Source organism: Rhinatrema bivittatum, chromosome 3 (assembly GCF_901001135.1).
Source record: "Rhinatrema bivittatum chromosome 3, aRhiBiv1.1, whole genome shotgun sequence".
In the NCBI taxonomy this organism is placed as follows: Eukaryota; Metazoa; Chordata; class Amphibia; order Gymnophiona; family Rhinatrematidae; genus Rhinatrema; species Rhinatrema bivittatum.
In genome coordinates this window covers 323,844,650-323,864,164 of record NC_042617.1, presented here as the reverse complement: position 1 = coordinate 323,864,164, position 19,515 = coordinate 323,844,650, and the positions used below count along the sequence as shown (strand labels likewise).

Here is a 19,515-nt window from a genome sequence, read left to right as displayed (position 1 = left end):
TGGGAATGTGCAAGAGTAGCACTTTCTCTATGCGGATCTCACAATGTACCATGAGGCCTGCACAGAGGAGGCAGCAGAATGGGCTTCAGTGCCAATAGTGGCAATCAGCACCTCCGCAATAGCCATACAGCAACAGTGACAGTGGCAGCAGAGGAATGAGAGAGGCTCTGAGGTTGCTGGCAAAAGAAAGAGAGGGGGGTCTCTGCCTTTAGTGTGTGCATGTGTATGAATGGGAGTTTGCCTGGCGGTGTATGTGTGTGAATGCATGGGTGCCTGCCTGAGGGTGTGTCTGTGTATGAGAATGAATGGGTGTCTTCCTGGGGTTTGTATGTGTGAGAATAGATGCCTGCCTGTTTGTGCTGTATGTGTGTGTGTGTGTGTGAGAATAAATTGGTGCCTGCCTGGGGGTCTGGGTGTGAGAATGAATGTGTGCATGCCTGGGGGATGGGGAGGGAGTGGTGTGAAAATGAATGGGAGCCCGCCTGGGGGTCAGTGTGAGAATGACTGGGAGCTTGCCTGTGTGTGTGTGTGTGTGTGTGTTTGTGTGAGAACGATTGGAAGCTTGCCTGGGAGTGTGTGTTTGTGTGTATGTGAGGGAGCCAGTGAGAGCATGAGTGTGTATGAGAAAATCCAGGGGAGTAAGAGTTTGTGGGGGGGGGGGGGTGTGTGGAGGGGGAGAGAGTGCCTTAGAGCCTGAGTGTGTCAGTGTCTGTGAGAGCGAGAGGTTATGGTTGGGTATAAGAGCATGAATGTGTATGTATGTGACAGTGTATGTGTGAGAGAGAATGGACATGTGAGTATGTGTGAGAGAGAGAGGATAACCTCAATCAAGAGCTCCCATGTATGGACAGCAGGGGCTTTTTAAAATCCTTATTAGTTTTAATTATTGTGTGTTATTTGATATATGTGCTGTTTTGAAATATTTTATTGGTTTTAGGAAATTGTAAAAAATGTATATGATTTTAATTAATAGAAATTCTATTTATCAGTAGTTTTAAAATATTATTTTATTAGTATGGTTTTACTATTATAACTGATGCTTTATGTTTCTTGATTTTATTTGTTTTATGAAGAATGGTGGTTCTGTTTTTCCATTGTTAATACACAGAGTCTGGCTTCTTGGGGTTTCCATTTCAGTTTTTTCTAATTTGTGCTCCTTTATTTTGTATTCTGTATTTGGTGAGGGTCTGTCTCTGCTCTGTGTGTGTGACCATGATGAGAGATTCTGCTAGCATAGTGATCTATAGCAATCGGGTTTGTTTTGTTTCCTCAGTAGGTGGAGTATTGGTATTCTAGGACCCAGTGTAATATTTACCCTTGCTTATTCACAGGTAGGGTTATTGTTGTTTGAGTCCTTGGTGTTATTACTGTTATGTTATGATGGGATTGCAGTATAGATTTTGAGTGTCTTTTTTGTGGTGTTTTGTGTTAGTTCACAATGTGCCTGGCAGTGGAAGCTGTTTGTGCTGCTGTTACTGTGAAGTGACACCAGAATTTGAAAATATCTTTCAGTATGATGAGCTGTAAGGGAAACATCCAAGCTCCATTGTTTGGGGGAATTTCAGTGGATGCACAGAGTTACAGAACTGGAGGTACAGGATTTATATTGACATTCTGTTCCTTCCTATATATTCCTGACTTCACTCTCATAGCCACATAGAATCAGTTGACTGAGGCTATCAACATAATTTTATAGTGTGAAACTGGCCAGCTTTTTAAAATAACGCAGAGGACCCTTTGGACTTTTTTATTAACACTTTTTTTTTAATAACCAATTTTAAAGCAGGATCCATAGAGGTGGGTGAGATGAAGAAATGTCATTTTGGCGCCCCCCCCCCCCCCAATTCTTCTGTCTGGAGACACCACTGATTTTCTGTGACCTTAAGCATTAGTACAAGAAGGATTAAGGGGGGATGCTGGAGAGGCACACATGCATTGGCCCCCGGGCACCGGAGACCCTTGGTGCGTCACTGGGTGCGAGCCATATGGAGCCGCAAGTGGTGGCAAAGAGGAGTGGAGTTTGGCAGGCCGCAAGCAGTGCCCAACCTGCTTGCGACCCAGAAAACCCCAGTCAGCGGGCGTGATCGAGAATGAGGTAAGGGTCGGGACTGAGACCGGGGGGGGGGGGGGGGGGGCGCAAGGGAGAAGGCTCGCCTAGGGCGCCAAATCCCCTTGCACCGGCCCTGTCCGTGAGTAAAAATTGTTTTATCTCATTATCTAGAAACATCTGTCCCACAACACGTGGACTTTTCTCCGCACTGAGCGAAGGCATGTTTAGGTGGGGGGAGGAAAGGGCTGCATGCAGATGACGTGTATGTGGCTTGCACCCACAGCAAGTTTCAAAGCCAAAGCACACTCAGACCTTTGCTTTCAGAATTGATCAAAGTCCACAAGCAAAAGTCCATGCAGTCTTTGTTTCCATCCAGGCAGTTTGAAAGTTCCTCCCTCAGTAGTTGATTCAAAGAAGTTAGGCCTTTTCTGTTATGGGTCCTATAGCATGGAACTCTTTGCCCATTGAGTTATGTAAGATCTCTGCTTGGAAATTATTTTGTAAACAATTGTATTTATTTTTAGAAGCTTTCGGTCCGCAGTTTGCTTCTGGGTTTTATTAGTTTTTGGTGCATATTTTTTATTTAGTAATGTAATGATTGTTTTTTTAATATTATGAATAAGTCAATGTATTGTTTTATTGTTGTAACCCACCCAGCTCAACAGGTTTGATATGGGCGGGAAATAAATGTATAAATAGTTTTAGCCTTTTGCAAAGCATAAACCTGCGAGGCACAGCTGCATTTATCAACATACAAACAAATTAAAGAAAGGCTTATGGAAATGTTGATTCCCTGCTTCCCTCCCAGTCCTGCCTTACAGAGCAGAGGAGGAGGAAAATTTCCATTACTGTGTAGCTTGCCTTGCTGCTTTTCATGTACTTTATGCAGAAATCCTCAGCAAGAGCTCTGTACAGTGGTAAGGGTCTGAAATCGGTGTAAGCCCAGTTTTGATAAGCCCATTTCAAGAAGATTCTTTCATCTCCTAGCAGCTGGTCATTGATAAAACACATTACACTGGACGGATATTCCCATATTTCACCTTTCAGTTCCTGAAAAAGAGACAGGAAAAACTGTATAGAATGCAGTCACAATAAAGCAAAATAGATTACCTGTAATAAGTGTCCTCTAATGGCAGGAGTGCAACAAGCCACACACGTAGGTCACATAACTCCATCTTATGCTGGTGCAGAGAATGTTTCCAGAGTTTTCTAGACATATGCAATGGTTTTCTGTACATTGCCAGAGACACAGCCACTCAGTTGGCTAAGCTTAGAAAAATTAAGTCATAGAGAACAACTCACAATAGGAGACAGATGGGGGTTGTGTGACTTCTTACACTAGTGTCATGGGACTCACTAGCTAAGGGAGATCTTTAAATATAAAATGGGAGAACAACATGAACAGTCACTGATGAGACAAATTACACCATATCGTGGTAGAGACAATTGGGGTTATGTCTCCCTGACAGCAGGCTGAGACAGAGAATTATAAATTTTCCGTGATATAACTCAAAGTACATAAGCTGGTACAGCAGTAAACCTTGTCAGTACACCTTTGTCAAGGCTAATGAGTAATAACGACAAATGAGTAATAACTTTTAGAAATTAACTTTTTAGAAATAAGAGCTACTCCAAGGTCGCCTTATCTGCCTCCTCTTCGAGAAGGGAAGGCTTGACAAAGGGAAGGTACAAATAAGTTCTTTTCCCTTTTGTTCTCCTGAGTAAACTGCTGTAATTACTGGACTTTCACCTAGACAGCCTACAGAACTGAGAGGATTTTGAACTGGTATGGTAGGATTCAGGTAAGATAAAATGTCTCTCTTATCATACTGCCATACCAGTCCAGGCAATTGGGATGTCCCTAAGCTACCCTCATACTGAGGGGGAGGAGGTACAAACTGCTCTCAAGACCCCTGCCCCAAAGGAAGGGTCATTCCTAGCCTGGATGTCCATGTTTATGTCAGATTTAGGGATGAGAGAAATTCGGTTTTACTCACCACCATTACTACTGGCTATAAAGTCTCCATATGAAAATGAGGTACCTTGTGGTACCAATTGACACCTCTGAGGTCCAGAATGATCCTGAAAATTCTTTCTTTCTTCAGAACACCAAGCAAATGGAGGCCACTTCACTAACCCTCTTTGTCAACTGGAATCAGAACTACTGTTTCCAGTTGCATCAAATTTTGCAAGGTCGATTCTACTGCTGCCTTTTTTGCATCCAACTGACAAGGGGAGACCAAGAAGACATCTGAAATGGGAAAGTTTTGAATGACATCCCACACTCACCAGTCTGTTGTGATGCAGGTTCATCAACAAACAAAAATGGAACAGTCAAATGGTTATATTTTCTTATTTTTAGAATATTGAATATTATTCCACTGATGCGGGCAGCCATTCTGCGGAAACGCTGCAGCAGCGGGTTTGCTTAAACGCTTCAGTTGTCTATGTTTAAGTTATTAAGCAAGAACAAATAAATACTGCTACGCCGTCCGACGTATATCTCATTGGAGCTGGCAGGATCAAGCATAATTTTCTCTGCAGAAACAAACGCTGTTACGCTGACCGACTCACATCTCATTGGAGTCGTGTTTGTTTAAAGGTTACAGCATGTCAAAGTTTAATTTCTCACTTTCAGACCAGTGGGAAATAATGGATTGTGCAGTATGGATTGATTGATTTCTCATTTGAGCTATTTAAGATTAGAAGACTACAATGTTCCAACTTTTCTCTAAACAGATTTAGCGAACCTGAGTACAAGTTTAAACTAACAGTTGCTATCACTCTAACCTCGACAGATTATTTAAGTGTTTATATACCATCATTCCAAGATAAGATCACATCGGTTTAAAAGTCATCATTCAGTTTCTGGGTTAACATTCCCATTTTAGGTCAGCATTCATATTCTGGATTAATACAAACAGTTAATACATAGTTGAGGTCACATTCATGCATTATCTAGTTTCTTACAATTCTAAATACTAATTCTAGGTCAACACAACATCATCAAATATGCGTTAAGGTGCTATTTCATTTCATTATCCTATATGCCATACTCATAATGTAGTCTTTACATTTTACATCGTTCAATTCTTTTTACTCAATTTACTAATATTGTTTAAAGATCTGATAGTGATGTTGTCAGTTTATTGGCTTTTATGTTAGATTATAGGCTTTTCTAAAGAGTCATGTTTTCAGTTCTTGTTTGAAACTCTTTCTTTCTGTTATCAGACATAGTGACTCTGGGAGAGAGTTCCATAACTTGGGGCCCGCTATGGAAAACATGTGGTCTCTTATTTGCGTTAAGTGTGTGCTCTGTATTGTAGGCATTTTTAGCAGTCCTATGTCTTGCGATCTTAGGGCTTACTGTGGTGTGTATGGTTGAAGAGTCACTCCTAATAGGCATGGGTTAATGTTGTTGATGATGATATTAAAAATTAGAGTCAATACTTTATAGATTAGAATTGACCTAACTGCACTTTTGACTTTGAATAACACTTATCAATTTCATCTTTCCATTGCGATCTTACACTACTGCATCTACTTGTGTTGAAGTCCTTATTCAAAAGCCTGACAAGTGAGTAATTACATGAATGGAACTTTTGGAGGACAATCTGCATTAAAGATTGATACTATATGGATGAGATTGTCTCGACTCCAGTGTGCCAAAATTTTTTGTGATCTTTTTTTTCTAGAATTTATCAATATTAGACATTTTTATCAAAACACAGTTATTTCTGTTATAAGTGTTTGTGCTTTGCGGGCACTGTGGCATTGTACAATTTTAATGCTGTTTCTTCTTTTTTCGTATTCTTTTATTTTTTCTGTTGTATTACGTTTTCTTGATGTTCTATTGTGTAGGGTAGGGTGAGACAGGATTAGGAAAAGATTTGAAACATTAAAAAAAATAATGTCCAAGTTGCAGTACTCTAGCTGTCAGCCTTAATTAAGTGAAATTTAAAAAAAGTGTCAGTTTTAATTAAGTGAAATAAAAAATAGTTGAAAATTATTTGATATTTGACTGTTCCATTTTTTGTTTGTTGATAGTTTTGTAATTCGAGAACAGCCTTGGGTGTTTTTTTGTATTTAATAGTATGCAAGTTCATGCCAGATAAAAAAACCTGACAAGCCTTCCGCCCACCTGAATTACCACAGAGGGGGCCTGTTGGTCTTCATTGTGCTGACCTGGCTCCTCCTGATGCTCCATCTTGGAAATTTGTTTTCCCTCTACAAAAGGACTGATTCTTTGTGGCCCCTTGGGACTTGTAAGATTGGAAATTTCATCCAGGATGCAATGTCTTCATTTTTAAAAAATCTCTGCTACCATAGGGGCCTCTTGACAGCCTGCAGTGCTTATCCTCTGGTAATCTCTTTGGTCTTACCTTCTCCAGATCCTTAACCAATTTTTCTCCAAAAAGGAGCTTGGCTTTGAAGAGTACTTTGCTCAAATGAGACTTTGAGGCATCATCATCATCCCAGTTCCTCAACTATATTAGTCTCCAAGTTGTGATCATCATGGCCATAGCCTTGGTTGAGGACCTAATGAAATCACACTGCGAGAACACCAGGAAAGCTGCACCTGGCTCCATCCAGGCCATCCCACTAGATTGAAATGAACTTCCCATCCAGGGCATTTGGAAGCTGTTGTGCTCATCTCAGTAGAGCTTGTTCATATATCCTCCACAAATTGAAGCTCACAAAGCAAATACAGATGTCTCAAAAATATCTGTTTGAGCAGAGATTCAATTTTCCTGTCATAAGAGTCCCTGAGATCTATACCCCCTTCCACAGGTACTGTGATCTTGTGAGGAATGGCAGCAACCAAAGAGTCTACCATAGGGGCATGTAACATATGCTCTTGGTCCTGAGCCAGAAAGAAATAAAGCACTCTCATAAATTTTCACCAGAATCAGGGACTTCCAATTCCACTGTAATCATGCCTCTGATAGCCCTGTATAAGGAAAAGGACTTTGGACATTACTTGCAGCCCTCCAGATTGGGATCTCACTCTAATATAGATTCTTGGTCTGCTGATCTTAAGGGATTTCATCACTTCTGATATGAGAAAAACGAATTTATCTTTTTTTAAAACAGCTGACAAGACAGAGGACTCATCAGTATCTGCAGACAGAATATCTCCTTCATCCTTTTCCGAGACCCCTGAAAAACCGTTCATCTCTCTGTACAGAAGCAGACTAGCTGGAGACAAGGATCTCCCAGACATAGCCCTCTCCCCAAAGGGGAACTCTGATTCCCCAGGGACTGATGAGTTTGGGAAGTCTTTTGGGAATCAGCAATCTTGTATCCCTCAAGTCTGACCTGAAGGAGAAAGGCCTTGTGAAAAAATACCACAAACTCGAGGGAATAAGGGATATCTGGCCCTAAGCTCTCCACAGGAGGAGCCCCAAAACCTTCAAGAGGCAGCTTTGGGAGGCCTACAGCTGCAGAGGTCAAGGAAGATAGTGCCAGGCTGTCTCTCTTTTTCATTTGCTGTGCACTTAAAACGGCAGCATCTTCCACCAAAATATTGCCTAGGTCCTCTCCCACCATAGCAGGCTGCCTTCTCATGCAGTCTCCCACACCAGGAAACCTTGCTTTCCCTATCTCCCATGGCTGCTGTACAATCACACTCCAGACTCGCAAAGTAACTTCATTTTCATTTTATTATTCTTAATATCCTCCTTGTTAAGCATGTTATCCAGCAGTGGGCTCCACACATGCAGTATTTTCTTCAGCACTCCATGCTTCTCTTTCCCCTAGGGCAGGGATGGCCAACTCCGGTCCTTGAGAGCCACAGACAGGCCAGGTTTTCAAGATATTCACAATGAATATGCCCGAGAAAATTTACATACAATGGAGGCAATGCAAGCAAATCTATCTCATGTATATTCATTAATGATATCCAGAAAAACTGTCTGTTTGTGGCTCTCGAGGACCAGAGTTGGCCATCCTTGTGTAGGGTTCTCCCAGATCAGATGCAGCACAACTGGAATCCAAGCTGGTCCATGTAATTTTTTTTTTTTTTTTTAAACTTGATTGGCTATGCTGTTCAATGCAAAGACCCCTTAAACTGGGAAGGAACAAGGAAACAGCCTTTCGTAGGTCTTGTGTAAGTTCCAGATACCTGGGCAGCACTCTGCCAATGTCGAGATGGCGTAATAAATGACCTTCTTCAGACTTCTGCAAACCCGCCATGGTAGGCAAGGATATGGTTTGATTAAGATGAAACTGTGAAACCACCTTAGGCAGAAAGGAGGGAACCGTACGAAGGTGGATAGCCTCTGGAGTGATCCTAAGAAAGGGATCACGGCAGGACAGCGCCTGTAACTCGGAGATGCGGCGTGCTGAACACACCGCCAGCAAGAATACCATCTTCAAGGTGAGAGAACGAAGAGACAGGCCCCGAAGGGGTCGGAAGGTGGATCCGGCGAGGAAATCCAAAATGAGGTTGAGGTTCCACAAAGGCACAGGCCACTTCAGTGGCGGACGAATATGCTTGACTCCTTGCAGGAAGCGAGAAACATCCTGGTGCTTGGCGATGGTCTTGCCATCCCTCCTGGGACCATAGCAAGACAAAGCAGCCACCTGAACCTTGATGGAGCTGAGGGACAGACCCTTCTGAAGTCCATCCTGCAGGAAATCCAACACAATAGGGATTGTGGTTGCATGTGGATTGGTGCCATGAGTGTCGCACCATGCTTCAAATACTCTCCAGATCCGGATGTATGTGAGGGATGTGGAAAACTTGCGAGCCCGGAGGAGGGTATCAATCACGGGCTCCGAGTAACCCTTCTTCTTCAATCTAGCCCTCTCAAGGGCCATACCGTAAGAGAGAATTGAGCCGGATCCTCATGAAGAATGGGACCTTGACGTAGAAGGTCCCGGAGAGGAGGCAGGGGAAGGGCTCCCCTGCCAGTAGCCTTCTCATGTCCGCGTACCAGGGTCTTCTTGGCCAGTCCGGCGCCACGAGAAGAACTAGGCCCCGGTGTCTCTGAATCTTGCGGATGACAGCGCCTAGCAGAGGCCACGGAGGAAAGGCGTACAGTAGAGTCCCTGGGGGCCATGGCTGAACCAGGGCATTGATCCCGTGTGAGTATGGGTCGCGCTTGCGGCTGAAGTATTTGGGTACTTGAGCATTGGACTTGTCCGCCAGTAAATCCATGTCCGGAAACCCCCAATGATCTACGATCATCCGGAAGGCTGTCGGTGAGAGCTGTCACTCTCCCGGATTTAGGCTTTCTCTGCTGAGGAAGTCTGCTGTGGTATTGTCCTTCCCGGCAATGTGGACGGCGGAGACAGCCTGAAGATTCGCCTCTGCCCAAGTCATCAGAGGGGTGATCTCCAGAGATACCTGATGGCTTCTGGTTCCGCCCTGACGGTTGATGTATGCCACCGTGGTGGCGTTGTCGGACATCACTCTGACAGCTCTGTTTTTCAGTCTGTGAGCAAATCGAAGGCATGCCAAGCGGACTGCCCGAGCCTCCAGGCGATTGATGTTCCACATGGACTCCTTCTCGTTCCATCGCCCCTGCGCGTGGAGTTCTTCGCAATGTGCTACCCAGCCGCTCAGACTGGCATCCGTGGTGAGCAAGGTCCACGTGGGCGAGGTCATCTTCGCTCCCCTGCTCAGGTGGGCAGACTGCAACCACCAACTCAGCTGGGTCCGAACTCCGGCCGGCAGAGGAAGGTGCGTGGAATAGTCCCGTCGACGGGGGCTCCAGCGAGAGAGCAGGGAATGCTGTAGAGGTCTCATATGGGCCCGCGCCCAGGGCACCACTTCCAGGGTGGATGCCATGAGACCCAGGACCTGCATGTAATCCCAGGCCATGGGCCGACTGGCTCCCATCAGATACTGGAGACGTTGCCGAAGCTTCAACTGTCTCTTGGTCGTAAGACTGACCGTGTCCGCCCGGGTGTCGAACTGTACTCCCAGATACTCTATGGACTGGGAAGGCTGCAGACAGCTCTTGCTGAGGTTGATCACCCAGCCCAAGCTTTCCAGAAGGGCGATCACTCTGTCGGTAGTCCGCAGGCTCTCCTCTCGTGATTTCGCCCTGATCAGCCAGTCGTCTAGGTAGGGATGGACTAGAATCCCTTCCCGTCTGAGTGCCGCTGCTACCACTACCACCACCTTGGTGAATGTCCGTGGCGACGTTGCCAACCCGAAGGGCAGAGCCCGAAACTGGAAGTGGCGGCCTAGGACCTTGAAGCGTAGGTAGCGCTGATGATCCGGATGGATCTGGATATGCAGGTATGCCTCTGACAGGTCCAATGCCGTGAGGAATTCCCCTGGCTGTACTGCGGCCTTGACGGAGCGTAGAGTTTCCATGCGAAACCGCGGGACGCGTAAGTATTGATTGACGGACTTGAGGTCCAGGACAGGCCGAAAGGTACCCCCTTTCTTGGGTACCATGAAATAGATGGAATAATGACCAGAATTCACTTCCCAGGCAGGTACTGGGATGATGGCTTTCAAGGACAGGAGCCTCGCCAGTGTAGCTTCCAATGCTGCCTTCTTGTGCGTGGGACAGGAAGATTCCACAAACTTGTCCGGGGGGAGATGATGAAAGTCCAGGTAATATCCCTCCCGGATCACGGCGAGGACCCACTGGTCCGACGTAATCTCGACCCACCTGGGGTAGAAGAGGGCTGACCTGCCCCCTATGGCTTCGTCCCCCAGATGAGTCGGCGCATCCTCATTGGGAGGCGCGGCCGGGACCCGAGCCCGGGCCTGCTCCCCTCAGACGCTGCTTGGCCCGAAAGGACTGATTGCTGTCCGGAGGACGTGGCGCCTGGTAGCGACCCCTGTAAGGAACAAAGCGCTGTGAACCCCTGCCCCTGGAGGGCCTTGGAAAGGCGCGCTGGCCCCTTCGGAACCGATCTTCCGGCAATCTGGGCACTGGAGAGGTGCCCCATGCACTGGCCAGTTTGTCAAGGTCGCTGCCAAAGAGAAAGGAGCCTTTAAAGGGCAATCTAGTGAGGCGTGTTTTAGAAGGCGCATCCGCTGACCATTTTCGGATCCAGAGCTGCCTCCTGGCGGCCACGGAGGATGAAATCCCTTTAGCTGTTGTGCGGACCAAGTCCGATGCCGCATCTGTAAGAAAGGAAAGAGCGGATTCCATGTCCGCCGCTGGAGCGTTGTTCCGAACCTGTGACAAACAGGCACGCGTCACCACCGTGCAGCAGGTGGCGATCCGCAAAGATAAAGCTGCCACCTCAAAGGTCTGTCGCAGAATGGCGTCCAGTCGCCGGTCATGAGGCTCCCTGAGGGCTGTCCCCCCTTCCACGGGAATGGTAGTGCGTTTGACCACAGTGCTAATCAGGGCGTCCACCTGAGGGCACGCCAGCAGCTCCTGTATAGCCGGTGCCAATGGGTACATGCTCGTCAGAGCCCGACCCCCTTTGAAGGCAGCCGCTGGTGCCGCCCATTCTAAATCGATCAGTTGTTGTGCCGCATGTAAGAAAGGAAAATGGCGGGCTGTAGGACGAAGACCTTCCAGCAGGGGGTTCTGCGCCGGGGGCACCGAAGCGCTGGGACCTGTAATATCCAATTCCGCCAGGCACCGAGACACCAGGTCGGAGAGATCCTCTTTAGGGAAGAACCGCCTCATGGTTCTATATGGCTCAGTCCCTGGAGGAAGGTCCCCCTCGTCCAGGAGCTCGGATTCGTCCGGTGAGACCTCCTGGTCCAACTGATCCGGACTGTCCAGCGGCGGGAAGTCCCGCTCGCGATACGGGCGTGATGGCCCAGGAACCGGATCTGCAGGAACCACCACCGCAGCAGCAGGCGCAGCCACCGCACGAATTACAGGAACAGCCGGAACCGCCGGGCCAGGCTGGGCAGCCGTTTGCATCTGTACAAAAGCATGAATTCCCTTAAAGAGATCCACCCAGGAAATCGAAGCAGCCTCTAATTGCCGGGGTACAAGCTCCCCCGGGATTCCGGATTGGTCGAGACTGCCCCCTAACTCCGGGGTCGCCCCTGGGGAACTGTCCACAAACCGCGGCTGGTCCAGACCCGAGGGTCGCACGGCCTCCTCACATTGGGCACATAGCGAGTCTAGCTCATCACTGCGCGTGGCCTGAAGCTGGCATGCAGAGCAGAGGCCAAGGGCTGCAATGCCCGAGGTAGGGGGCGCCGGCGCCGCAGACTCCGCTGCGTCCCGCTCCATCGAGTGATAGGCGCTCAATAACAAGAAGCGGCAGCAAGCGGCGGTTAATACAACAGGCGCTCAATAATCCTATGCGGCAGCAAAAGGCGCTTAATACAACAGGCGCTCAATAATCCTATGCGGCAGCAAAAGGCGCTTAATACAACAGGCGCTCGATAATAATATGCGGCAGCAAGAGGCGCTTAATACAACAGGCGCTCGATAATAATATGCGGCAGCAAGAGGCGCTTAATACAACAGGCGAATGATAATCCTATGCGGCAGCAAAAGGCGCTTAATACAACAGGCGCTCAATAATAATATGCGGCTAGCGCTAGACGCACAGTGTGCGGGCAATAGGCTCTCAGTCATAGGCGGGCAGCCATATACGCTCAATATGCATTCAATGGGCTTTCAGCAATAGGCGGTCAGCAATATACGCACATGGTATGCAATAGGCACACAATAAGTCAGAAACACAAAAGGAGGAGGAAAAGCCGCGCCTATTACGGGCACGGAGTACCTGAACCAGGCCCAAGATGGCGTCCTCCACGGCGTGCCACGCCGCCGATCCTCTGTGCTTCGGAGACCCGTAGGAAGAGCGGTGCACCTTACCAGCGTTGGCGCTTCTCGGCTGGAACACAAGCGGTTTCCAGCTGCGGGGGAAGGGAGCACCTCGCCACCGCAATTGAGGATATGCACCCGCTACCTCGTCCACGCCGGGACCGAGGGCCTCATAGGCTACACCCGAACGTCACTGCCGCGGCTCGGCAGGACCGAGGACTTTCCCACCGGGGGAGCACGGTAATCACCCCGGGAGCTCGCTGGGGGAGGAACCCGAGGGTATCTACCGCAGGAGCGCGGGGCTCTAAGCCTGAATAGGCAAGAAACAACAAAGTAGAATCTGAAATGAGAAGAAAGAGAAAAAAAATCAAAGTAGTCTTGGAAAGCACGCTCAACTAGCGTGCAGGCACTCCAAACTGCTTTGGAGACGGAAATTATTGAGTCGCTGCGCTTCCTGTGGGGCTATATACGCCCCCGTACTGACGTCAGATCCGTCTCCAACTGCTAGCACGCGGATACTATCCCAGTCGTACTGAGTCCATCTGGCTACACGCCAGGAAAATACACTTTACCGGTGTAAGTGGGCTTTTGAAAATTGCTACAGTACATGCCATTGGTTATACATGTGTAAGTGCACTTTATACACGTATATATGTCTTTTTAAAATTGTCACAACAGTATGTTACATTTACATGTATCACTTCTGAAAATAGCCTCCACTTTCTCTACTCATTTTATAAAATTACATGCATATATTTTACACGCGTAATAACTGTAAGAATGCGCGTAATAACCCAGAGTTAAACGCAACGGCGGGTATTTTATAAAGTGTGCACATGCTCCATTTATGAAACTATTTACCTGTGTGCAAACTTGGAATCACCAGTTCACGTCGACCCTCTAGCACAGGGATGGCGAACTCCAGTCCTCGAGGGCCACAAACAGGCCAGGTTTTCAGGATATCCACAATGAGCTTGCAGATCTTTCTCATGCATATTGATTGTGGATATCCTGAAAACCTGGCCTGTTTTGGCCCTCAAGGACTGGAGTTCGTCATCTCTGCTCTAGCACTTCATCCTGAACTCTCACCAGTTCATCCAGACCTCCCACCCAAAAACTACAGACAAAATACAAGTGCGCAAATCAATCAGCAGGTGCAAAAGTGTATGGACAGGTTCAGTAACGTAACTTGTACTCCGATTTCCGAAGCCGACCCTGGAACACCCCGAACCTGTGTGCAAACTTGGAATCACCAGTTCACGTCGACCCTCTAGCACAGGGATGGCGAACTCCAGTCCTCGAGGGCCACAAACAGGCCATGTTTTCAGGATATCCACAATGAGCTTGCAGATCTTTCTCATGCATATTGATTGTGGATATCCTGAAAACCTGGCCTGTTTTGGCCCTCAAGGACTGGAGTTCGTCATCTCTGCTCTAGCACTTCATCCTGAACTCTCACCAGTTCATCCAGACCTCCCACCCAAAAACTACAGACAAAATACAAGTGCGCAAATCAATCAGCAGGTGCAAAAGTGTATGGACAGGTTCAGTAACGTAACTTGTGCTCCGATTTCCGAAGCCGACCCTGGAACACCCCGAACCACCTCTATTTTATTCCTTTAACATTCACAAATGTACTTCAGGCTTATGAAAAACTACTGCTTTCACATGTACACTTTTTGAAAATTCACCCCAAATGAATTAAAAGAAACTAGGAAAAACACTTAACACAGTACCTTTTTCTTCTCTGCTAAAAACAGGTTCCAGTCAAATTCATGTAGTGGCTGAATTGAAGGATCTGTGAAATGTGTGTCAAAAGACTGCTTGAGACCCTAGGAGGAAGAATGTAAATAAATATTCTTTACTAAAGCATACCAGAATAAGTGGGGATTTTCTACTGCACCAAGTGTCTATAACCCCCTCTTCAAGCACTGCATGGGAGGAAAGGAGAAATGTATACTCAGCTGATAAAGGAAAGTATTATTTCTTTTATACTGGTCCAAAACAATTGGGTTTACTCCCTCATTCAGCTGAGAAGAGGCAGGGAACTTTTTTTTTTTTTTTTGCTTGTGAGATCACCTCTACATATGTGGAGCACGGACTGGATTGAGCTAGTATTCCTTTGTCAAAGCATGCTGAAAAACTATGAAAAAATCCATGAGCTCTAATCGGAAAAAAATATTTCTCGGTTGTTTTTTTTTTTAAAGAAATACTAGATTCTCTTTGAAAATTTCAAACACTTTAATTCTATCATTTTTCTTTTTCGTTAAACATATCACTTCCTGGGTGGATTTCTGGACTAGTGTAGCAGGAAGAAAAGGAAATTGTCAAGTAAGCGTAAATTTCTCCTTCCTTTGCTTTCCTACTGTGCCAGGCCAGAGCGACTGGGAAGTACCAAAGCTTAACTATTTTGGGTAGGAAGATATTAAACCTGCTTTTAGGACACTTGCTTTCAAAATATTCCCAACTGAATGAGAACCTCCAATCTGTAATGTTTAGAAAATGAATGCAATGTGGCCCATATGGCTGCTTTACAAATCTTTGCAGGATGTACAGCTCCAACTTACACTCAAGGAGGATGACTTTGCTCTGGCTGAACAGGCTCCGATTACTGTCAGAACCTAAATTTTCTTTTAATATATAAACTGTACTTATCGTCTCCTGTAGCCATCTTGCTATGGTTGCTTTGCATGTCACCTCATCTTGTTGTGCTCCTCAAAGTAAAATGAATGATTTATCTGAATTTCTGAAAGCATTTGCAACCGGTAATATCTCAGCAGAATTCTGTGAAATTCAAAGTAGGTAAAGATCTTAATCTTTCCCACACATTCTACTTTGAAAAACAGAGCAGAACTGTTAAGGAGAGATCATTTTAGGTAAACGAGGAGGAACTGGATTAATTGTATCTGTATTGATGGAACTCTACTAGATAAGGTCTCTATTACCAGAATATGTCTTGCTGAAGTCTTTGACACTAGTTTTTAATATAAGCTCTTTAATTGTGGCTTTTAAATAGGATCAAAAGGAGCTATTTCTAAAGACTTCAAGATCAAATTTTAAAAAACAGTTGAGGATAAAACTGCTCTTTAGGGTGTGCTTAGCTTTAACTCCTTTCAAGAATCCTTTGTAACATGATATTGTAGATATCTGCATCTTTAATTGTGTTCTAAATTGTTTTCTAGCCCCTTGTGAAGAAAAGCTAAAATAAAAGAAATATCTACATTCCTAGGTGAGACTGATGAAACTCTGCAATATGATACCAAAGAATGCCACACATGGATATATGCTAATGAAATGGATTTGTTTTCTAGCATATAGTAGGGGTGAATACCCTTAACCAATAAGCCTTGTTGATGCAACACCATCATTGTTCTTTGCTTCAACGGCAGGGGGAAAGGGGGAATTGGATTCGTTCAGCAACCAAGGGCTCCGATGTTTACGGTCTGGGGAAAAGCAAGTTTGCTTACCGTAAACGGTGTTTCCGCAGGTAGCAGGATGCGTCGAGAGGTGAAGCTTGACAAAGCTGTTACAGAGCTTAGCTCTGTGTGGCTGCGCATGTGTTCCTGCACAGGAAGGCAGATTCTCCTCAGTCTGTACAGTAGCAGAAAGAACGCATTACTATGCGCTGGCATGGCTGATTCATCCTATCTCGGAAACACCATTTACGGTAAGCAAACTTGCTTTTTCCCCATAGATAGCAGGGCTGAATTAGCCATGCTGTCATAGGAGTCCCAAGTTCCCAAGTGCGCGAGGGTTCATGTACTGCTGCTGTAGCTGCTCGAGCGTAACCCAGAAGCTATGGACAGCCCACCTGAACTGTTCATGTGGTGAAATGCTACAACACTGCCCCCTTCCCAGTTTCACATCTTCAGATGTCTGCTGGTCCAGACATTAATGAGACATAAAGGTGTGGAGAGACGACCATGTGGCAGCTTTGCAGAAGTCCATGGGCAGTACATGCCGTAGGTGGGCCACCGAGGTAGAGACCGCTCACAGTTAATGAGCATTCACCTTATGTGGGAGCGGAATGTCTCTTGTCGTAGCAGAACTGGATGCATTGTGAAATCCAGCTAGAAACAGTTCGCTTCGCCACTGGTAGGCCAGGGGCATTCGGGTTAAAGGAGACAAATAGTTGTGATGCTCTATCATCAGAATGAGTCTGACTTTTGAAGTAGGCTAATGCTCTTTTACAGTCTAGTGTGTGTAATAGACGTTCTCTGTCATTCTGGTGAGGTTTTGGAAAGAATGTTGGGAGTTCGATGGACTGATTAAGTTGGAAGCCGAAACGACCTTCAGTAGGAAGGAGGGATGAGACTGGAGCACCACTTTGTGGTGGTAAAATTGTAGATATGGTGTATAGTGCACAAGAGTTTGCAGTTCGCTCACACGTCTTGCTGATGTCACTGCTACTAGAAAAAAGCTCCTTCCACGTTAGGTATTTTATGTGCGATGATTCCATGGGTCCAAATGGTGGCAGCATTAGTTGCTCCAAAAGAAGACTGAGATCCCAGGCCATCAGTGGTTTAGATATCGTGGATCGAAGATGACAGAGGCCTCTAATGAATCTTGTAACCAGTGGTTGGTTGGAGATTGGGTGACCTTGATGTGGCTTGTAGTAGGCCTCAATGGCACGGAGATGGACTCTAACTGAAGCCGTCACCAGTCCCGCTGCATACAGCATGTGTAGGTAGTCCAGGAGTGTTTCCAGCGAGCAGCCGAACGGGTCGAACTGGTGACTGACACACCAGGTCGAGTATCGCTTCCATTTATTCTGGTAATTTCATCTGGTACAGGGTTTTCTGGCAGCAATGAGGACCTCCTGAGCACCGTGGGAGATTCCTTGTTCACTTAGTAATGACCGTTCAATCTCCACGCTGTTAGATGCAGCAAGTCCTGCATTGGGTGCAGAAGGAAGCCCTCCTCTTGGGATAGGAGGTTGCTTCTGTAATCCAGTGGAAGGGGAGTTTCAACTGACAAGCATAGGAGATAAGCGTACCAGGGTTGCCTGGGCCACACCGGAGCAATCAGGATTAGAGCTGCTGCATCCTGTTTGCACTTCTGAATTGTGCGAATAAAGAGTGGAATCGGGGGAAAGGCATACAGCAGTCCTTCTGACAAAGGGAGTAGAAAGGCATCCTGCGCTGTGCGGAGAGGACTGGGAAATACCGAGCAGAAATGTGGCATCTTCCTGTTCTGCTCCGTGGCGAAGAGGTCTATGGTCGAAATTCCCCAGTGGGCGAAAATGTTGTTGGCCACCTGTTGGTGTAGTGACCACTTGTAAGGGTGAAATATTCTGCTCAATCTGTCCGCTCGATTGTTGTTGATTCCTGGGAGGTACATTGCTTGTAGAAGGACTGAATGGTGGGCTGACCATTCTAAGATGAGGATCACTTCCCTGCAGGGATTCCATGAACCGGACCCTCCTTGTTTGTTGATGTAGAACATGGCTACTTGATTGTCGGTATATTCCATGACCCTCTTGCCTTGTAAGTGAGTGACAACGGTTCGTAGGGCATTTCTGACAGCCCTCAGCTCCAGGAGTTTGATTTGATAAGATTGTTCACGAGGGGACCATTGACCTTGCATTTGCAGGTGGTCTAGATGGGCACCCCATCCTTTGTGTGATGCATCTGTTGTGAGGACTGCATTGTGGGGTAGTGTACAGAACAGCACTCCCTTGGTGAGTGTGTGGGTTTTTAGCCACCAGTCCAAGTCTTTGGCCATCTCCCAAGACGCTTCTGAGGATTGACGATCGCGTTGAGGCTCATAGCACGGATCACGGTCCACATGTCGTAGTGTGTTGCGATGCTGTTTCTTCCTGGATTTTTCACCCCCTGTTTTTGAGTAATGCAGCCCCAAAGAGGCTGCCTGTTTTTTTTATATCGGGCCTGTGTTGGAGCCGGTCCCGGCAAAGAATGGCCCCTGAGGGGAGAGGCATATGAGCTCTGTGCAACGAGTCTCAATTTTTCAATTTTTTTTAGCTCTTTGATGTTGGGCTCTAGGTGACATGCGGCCACAGTGCTTTCATATTGCCTGGTCATGGGAAGGGCCGAGGCAAATGTAACAGACCGAGTGTCCATTGGTGATGGACATTGGTGATGGACATGATTTTGCATGAGGAACACGGCTTGAAGCCCAATGGTCAGGGCATACCTGCTGGTGTGCTGCGGAGTGGAGGAAGATATTTCTCTTTGTTTTTTTGTCCGGCTGAGGAGAGACAGAGCTCCACATGCGTTCCCGCTCGCGGAAAGGACAGACTGAGGAGAATCTGCCTTCCTGTGCGGGAACACACACACAGCCGCACAGAGCTAAACTCTGTAACAGTTCTGTCAAGCTCTGCCTCTCGATGACTGCTGGACGTTCCCATGACAGCATGGCTAATTCAGCCCTGCTATCAACGGGGAAACAAGTATGGAGGTAACTTGCTGATGCAGCAGTTACTACCCCTAACCCAGGGGTCAGGAACCTTTTTGGCTGAGAGAGCCATAAACGCCACATATTTTAAAATGTAATTCCATGAGAGCCATACAATATGTTTAAAACTAAATACAAGTAAATGTGTGCATTTTATGTAAGATCACACTTTTAAAGTACAATAAGTCTCTGAAAATATTACACCAGGCCTTAAGACACCAATACATCTCCTATTAGGAAAACGGACCAAGTCAGGCTGCTATAGAGTCCTACACAGAAACTACACGCCAGCAGAAAACCTCACCTGAATCACGTGCTGTCCCTCACCTAACATAG

General features: G+C 46.5%; 1 protein-coding gene across 4 annotated transcripts in view; it reads right to left on the bottom strand.

The window, feature by feature from the left end:
• Positions 1-19,515, bottom strand: part of PPIL6 (peptidylprolyl isomerase like 6) — a 79,234-nt gene that overhangs the window by 22,685 nt on the left and 37,034 nt on the right. For 3 of the 4 annotated variants that reach the window (XR_003855606.1, XM_029595294.1, XM_029595293.1), the window contains exons 2-3: positions 14,502-14,597; positions 2,912-3,100 (exon numbers count right to left, since the gene is read on the bottom strand). Coding sequence is in view for 3 of the 4 variants with exons in the window: in XM_029595294.1 (XP_029451154.1) it covers positions 2,912-3,100; positions 14,502-14,597 (285 nt within the window). In the remaining variant the exon portion in view is untranslated. The remainder of the gene's footprint in view (positions 1-2,911; positions 3,101-14,501; positions 14,598-19,515) is intronic. The other variant, XM_029595295.1, reaches the window with a different exon arrangement.